The 7065-nt window shown below is 40.9% G+C and overlaps 1 protein-coding gene across 1 annotated transcript; it reads right to left on the bottom strand.

Annotated features, from left to right (window-relative positions):
• Positions 1–323: 323 nt before the first annotated feature.
• On the bottom strand, positions 324–2643 carry LOC133384506 (E3 ubiquitin-protein ligase TRIM71-like). The gene is made up of 3 exons (XM_061626451.1): positions 2401–2643; positions 530–611; positions 324–432 (listed from the first exon to the last, which is right to left on the bottom strand). The coding sequence occupies exons 1-3, from the start codon at positions 2588–2590 to the stop codon at positions 417–419; spliced, it is 288 nt and encodes a 95-aa protein (XP_061482435.1). The 5' UTR covers positions 2591–2643; the 3' UTR covers positions 324–416.
• Positions 2644–7065: the final 4422 nt, after the last annotated feature.

The following is a 7065-nucleotide window of genomic DNA, read 5'->3' on the forward strand; positions in this document are numbered from 1 at the left end:
AACAAGAAAAACAAATGCATATTTAAAAAACAATAGATGAATACATAAATCTGAAAACAAATAGCTAAGATTTAAAAATTAAGATATTAAAATATTAAAAACATTATAAATGCCCCAGGTGGCTTACATGCAGTTACATGGCTGATTAATCAAACTTTATTCCCCTTAAACCGGCTACCTTAACTGCAAAGAGGACAACCCTCCGAATCATAAACTGGTAAGATCAATTTAAGAGAAAATCCAGTTTGGCCTGGACATCCCAATTTCTCATGCAGTCAAAAAAAATGGATAAATAATGTTCCATAATATTAGAATACAACCGACATTCCAGTAAATAGTGGATCAGATCTTCCACTTCATTTGCTCCACATGTACAAAGTCTTGCACTGGGATGTCCCATTATCTCCCTTGTTGCATCATTGGATCCATTTGCTGAAATCAAAGACAAGTAAAGATCATGCATCAATCTCTTTTCATTGGGAGAAACAGGCATTTTTCTTCCTGAAATTGGGTTTTAGCCTTCACTAACCATTTCATGGACCTTGTATTAGACAGGGCAGCTATATCCATCTGCATGCTGGTGTGTAGAATTCGTTGTTTAAAAACAGCTCCTATATTGGGATTAGAAACGCTCAGAAACTCTTCCACACTATAACCTTATTAAATAACAATTTTGAGAAATTATACAGGCAATTCTTTTGGACATTTATTTAGACATTTCTTAGGGAGCCTGGCTTCACTCATTTGGATTAACCTGCACCAGTAGTTAAATACCCTAAATGAATCAGATCTGAAACTGCCTCTGTTCCAAATTTCCTGCTGAGCTCACTGCCATCTTTCTAGAACAATTTCATGCACTGATCCAGGGTCTTTTGCCAATTCAAACAATTTCCCACTTTTCCTATTCTAGACCATTAGGAACTAGGAAAAAAAGAAAAGAGAAAATAAGTTCCATGTGCCTGACAGTCAGAAGGGGCCTCAGTGTGAAAGGCCATAGCTCAATAGCAGACTGCCTGCTTTGCAGGAGCAGAAATGATGGTTACATCCACACTATACATTTAAAGCACATTCAATGAACATTTCTTACACCAAGAATCCTGGGAACTGTAGTTTACCCCTCATAGAGCTACAATTCTCAGTACCCTTAACAAGCGACAGTTCCCAGGATCCTTTGGGTGAAGTAACGCGCTTTAAATGTGGATGTCACTGATATGTGGCAGCAGCAACAGGTTTGTTCCTGCTCCCCCCCAAGGCTGACAGTGTTAGCAGCGGAAGCAAACTCTACTGAAAAATAAAAGAGCTAGTGTGATATAGTGCCTAGAGCATCAGACTGGGGCCTGAGAGACCAGGGTTCAAATCCCTGCTTGACCATGAAGCTCAGTGACTTCGGACCAGTCACTGTGTCTCAGTCTAATATACTCCACAGGGTGGTTGTTAGGATAAAATGGAGAGGGGGAGAACCATGTATGTCACCTTGAGCTCCTTGGAGGAAAAGTGGGATATAAATGCATAAATAAATAAATAAATAGTTCATTTAAAAAAGTACATTCCTGTTTTAATGATGCCCAGCACACATGTAAAGGATTTATCTGTCTTTAATTCTGTAGGCTTTATCTACACTGGAGAGACTACTATGCCTGCAAATTTCATCCACTTTTATCAGGCAGGGGGGAATTTATAGCCATTTTCTAAATTTCTGCATAATAATTCAGGGTGGTGGGAGTTGCGAGGAAGCTTCATTTTTCTGAAGTGGATTAGGCCTTGGACCCCAGACCAAATTAGACAGCCTCTGAAGCTTTCAGATCTCAGCTGGGCTGTTTTCTGAAGCACCAAATCAGGGTCCAAACTAAATTTGTATACCTCCTTTCTGCATCAGTGCACTCAAGGTGGTTTACGCCCATAGAAATGACAAAAATATACAGAAATAATCATACTATCATCCTATAATGCTACAAAATATAAAGTAATACAAAATAAGTTTAGACAACAAATGTTACAAAAATACACAATAATACATAAACAAGTGTAGCACCAATACAGATTACTATTAAATAAACCCCATATCAGTCCCTTCTGCTTCTAACATACATACCCTCTCAGGGTCCTGTCTCTCACCCAGAACTCCATAGATTCATCCTGGCTCTCACCCAGGACCCAAACACAGCTCACCCCCAGAGTCTCGCAACAAAGAAGGGACCTGGGAACTGCTCACATCATCATAACAAAAATTGCTTACATCATCATAAAAACAACTTAAAACTTGTTTTTATGAATAAACTCTAAGGTAGATGGCAATTTATATAAAATATTAAAGTAACATACAAAATATACAATAAAATATACAATAAAACATAAAATATCATACAAACAATACAATGTCCAGAACCTTCTTGCTCTTGCCTGATGACTGTGCAGCCTGGCGTGGAGCCGGTGGTGGTGGTGCTGATGGAGGTGGTGATGGGCGGTGACAGTGTGCGGACTGAGGGCCTGCGTGGGTGGTGGCATGGGCTACGTGCTGGGCTTCAGGTGCACCATCATCTAGGCACAGTGCGCCACCTGGTACGGGAGGTGGCTGCAGTCCCCCCCCCATACACTTATTGTGTGAATTTGCTCTAAGCCAAGGCTGGGAATCCTGTGGAATTCTAGAAGTTCTTGGACTCCAACTCCCATCAACCCCAGGAAAAAAGGGAAAATGGCCAATGGTAAGAGGTGATAAGAGTTGTAGTCTGACTCCAACAACATCTGGAGGGCATCAGGTTCCCTATCTCTGCTCTAAGGTATAGGGATTTAGGAGCAGATAGCACAATCCTATGCACATTAACTCAGAAGTAAATTCCACTGTGTTCAGTTTGGCTTACTCCCAGATAAGTGTGCACTGGAATGCAGCCTAAACATTTGTTTTTAACTTGCTTAATTTGTGTGTGATGCATTTTATATATGTTTTCAGATGAATCATGGCCCACAACTAGCAACTGGGAATTGGTAGGTTTCAACGAATCATGCCCAGAATAAATGGTAAACAAGTTCTACTTGCGTCTTTCATTAATCTGCTGTGCTATATGGAGTCCACTGTTGCAACTTTCAGCGCTAGTGAGAAGCTATTAGTGGGCTCAGGAGGTATTTATCAAAAACATGGCTGCTGATTTACTACCCAGGTCTGCTGAATTCCTTTAGGAACTCCCCTTTAACCCTCTGGCCATAAACTTTGTATTATCAAATTGGCATACTTTAACAACTCTTTGTTACTAAGTAACATAAGAGAAGTTGTGACCTGAAAAGACCTGGTTTCTTTTTTTTAGGAGACAGAAATTGGTTTTATATTAGGCTCAAGATCAAAATATAAAAAATAAAATATCAAATCCTTGAGGAATGCATGCAAGATCGGATAAATTATCTTCATCTAAAAATCATTTCCAGAAAAGCATTTGAATGATGCAGTGACGCTTTTGTCTCCCACTAAGTCCCGTGATTTGTGCCTTTCCATATTAATTTATAATAATTATAATGAATACTTCAGCCCAGGAATTTTCAAAATTTTATTTGGGGGAGGGGGGAGACACCACTGAAGACTGGATTAATCTTCAAGGGACAGGTGAATTCTTACAATTTTCAAGGGAGGGCAATCTTATCTTTAAATGTGAGGTGGCCAAGGTTTGTTTTTTCTAAACAAAAAATAAACATAAAAAAATCCCATGTACACCACCTTGAGTTCCACCATGAAAGATAGGCAGAATATAAATATACTAAATGAAGTAAATCATAAATCTATCTCATAGGATAGTTGTGAAAATAAAATGTAACATACAAAGCTGTCATACTGTGTCAGACCATTGGTTCACTTAGCTCAATATTACTGCCTACACTGGGTGGGGGCACAAATGCCGCCCTCCAGACCGGTCCACCTGTCAATCACAACTCTCCTAGGCTCCATGTCAGCCACACCCCTTCTCTCCCAGCCACAATCTTCATTGGCTCTGCTTTGGCTGGAATGTGCTCGAACTCTGATAATGCCTCTTGCTCACCTTCATGGAAGATAGAGAGGCCTGTCTGCAGAACTAACCTACTGTATGCAGGTAATATTTACATTGTTTTACTCTGCCCACTTTTGCCGCTGACCTCGCCCAGCACTGCCAGGTGGCCCCCAGAAGCTTGCTCAGAAGGGAATGTAGCCTTTGGGCTGAAAAAGGATGTTCTAGGATTTTGGACAGAAGTCTTAAACCTGGGATCTTTTACATGAGCTCTGCCACTGTGCGATGGCCTCTTATACCCCATCCTGAGCTGCTTGAAGGAAGAGTGGGATTCACCTAGACATTACTTGCAACTGAGTACTCACGCTCAGTGAAATCCATGGAGCAGGATGATTTTACCCAATCCAAAGAGCCATGGTGACCTGCTCCCCATCCCACTTCCTGTGAATTACACTTAAATCAGAAGTAGCCAACATGGTGTCCTCTAGATGTTGTTGACTACAACTACCATCACTCCTGATTTTTGGCCATGCTGGCCAGGGCACGACGTTGGCTACCACTGACTTAGATAATTGATTATATCAAAACCCAGCTGAGAGCTTGGGACACTGCAAACTGGTGAACTTTTTAAATCCTCCTATATGATTTGCTTAGTTTTAGGAAGTATATCTGTGCTACTTTCCCCCTACTCCGATAGCAATTGGGCAACTCTTTCATTGAGCAAGGCTAATATCTGCACCATACCATTAGATACTACACTAAAGCAACACCTAGAGACACATCATAAGCACTGTATGTATTACAGCCCCAAACAAAAGGGAGAAAAAATGCCCCAGACTTACTAAGTGTTCGCATCCAGACAACAATCCTCTTTACAGAAAGAAAACAGAGCTAATCCGTGGGGTTCCACACTAGAGTCCTTTAGTACTACTGAGGCATTGCTTTTCCATAATTTGGCTAGAAGCAGAATTAAACCAAGGGTTCCATACAAGCAATTAATATAGTGCTATATTATTCAGCAGTGCCCTTTGTTGTGACCAAGATCCTTCAGTAATGTTCATAAGTAAGTCCTATTCAGCAAGGATTCCCAACAACATAAACAAAAAGTTTCTTTCTTGTAGGTTCACCATGTATATTGCTTCCTGAGAGCTGTTGGGGAATTAGTGACAAATGCCCTTTTAAGTGCCTCGATTGCCTAGATTCTCAGGGCTGGCCTTAGTGGTGGTCAAGCTGGGTGGTCCCCCCAGGATGCCACGCAGTCACTCAGGGCGCCAAGCTGAGCTGAGGCAAGTACCTACCTGAGCTCGGTGGTTGAGTTTTTTTAATGTACTGTCTGCAATGAGCTAGGATGACAAAAAGCAAGTGCCTATAATCGTTTTCGCAAGGTTCTACAGGTTGTTTGGGTACTAACTACGCAAAATGATCATGCTTCAATTCACTTTAAAGTATGTTTCTTTTTCAGTTTCCACTTTGATGTCATTTGCACTAGGTAAAAATCCGCAGAACTAGGGTTGCCAGGTCAGAAGCATCCCAAACCCTGAGATTTCAGGGGTGGGCCCTAGTGATGTCAATGGGGTGGGCCCATAGTGATGTCACAGGGGTGGGCCCTAGTGATGTCATTAAGCATGATACATTAAGCATCAACCACAGTTGCTTGGAGCATATAATTAAAACAAAAACATTTCTCTGATTGGAAATTAAGATAGAAATTTTAGCTAAAGGATGGAACCTGGGTAGGGAACATTAAATCTAGCCTACTTGCTTTCGGCAAGAAGGGTTTAAGTGCCCTCAGGCCAGGCCAGTCACCAGAAGGCCATTGTAGGAAGAAAGGAGTCTAGTGTTGTGGAGATGTTAGATGGGAGCACTTGGGAGTAAAGATGGATACCCCTGAAGGCTGCAATTCTAAACATATTTACTAAGCCCCATAGAACTCAATAGGACTTACTTCTGAGTAGATATCTATTTATTTATTTTATTTATTATTTCACTTGTATACCGCCCCATAGCCGAAGCTCTCTGGGCGGTTTACAGCAATCAAAAACATGAAAACAAATATACAATTTAAAACACATATTTTAAAAACAATTTAAAACACAATTTTAAAATTTAAAACAATATAAAAACAATTTAGATATGGGTTGGATTGTGCTGTTGGTAACGTTTGACTAGGGATCCTCTGCAAAGACATCCATCTCCAAGCAGGGTTGGCAACCTCCTGTCTGGAATGCCCTGCCCCTACCTTTTAACATGGCTGCTCCAAATGTCTTTACAGATTTGACCCTTCACTGCACAAAGAGGTTTGAGAAATGAGTAAAAGATTCTCTACCCTTTCTGTCTACCCTGTGGGCTGCTATAAACTCAGTTGGACAGCCAATCCAATTCCAGTGAGTAATAATTGACAGAGAGAAAGCACACATGGTTTCACAGGCAGCATTTTGGGAACAACAATTGCAGCCACACTTCCAAATATGTGAATCCTCTTTTACCACTATTGGGCAAGAAACAAACCATCATGCAACCAACAAGGTGCATCATCAATGGGTTTAAGGGGGTTGAACTGAGTGCATGGAACCACTGCTGTTGCTTCTATGGATGTAAGGGAGTGAGGTTAAAGATAAGTGAAATGCAAATAGAAAAGAAAAACAAAAGACAATGATGCTTTCCTATATGCAATACCATACCAGCCACAACAAGATTCCTATGAGTAAGGCAGAAAACTTAGCATACCACAACCAGTCAGGACTCATAACCAAAAACCAAAATTTACAAAATCCTGGCAGCCAGTCAGCCAAGGTCACAGAACAGTACAACCTGACCCAGGACTGCAGTTAATGCAGAATGCTGTGGCATGATTGCTGACATGAGTGAGATCCTATCAGCACATAATACTTCTGCTCTGAAATCTGCATTGGTTGCTTATTTGCTACCAGGCCAAGTTCAAGCTGTGCTTCCATGTTATGGGTGCCACATAGTACTTGTTCTGCTCTTGTAAGAAATCAGTCCTTTAATGTGGCAACATCTAAGCTTTGGAACTAACTCCTTGCCTATTGACATTAGGCAGAAGCTTCTTTTCAGCACCTGCTAAAATCATTTTTGT

This window comes from Rhineura floridana, chromosome 4 (genome assembly GCF_030035675.1).
Source record: "Rhineura floridana isolate rRhiFlo1 chromosome 4, rRhiFlo1.hap2, whole genome shotgun sequence".
In the NCBI taxonomy this organism is placed as follows: Eukaryota; Metazoa; Chordata; class Lepidosauria; order Squamata; family Rhineuridae; genus Rhineura; species Rhineura floridana.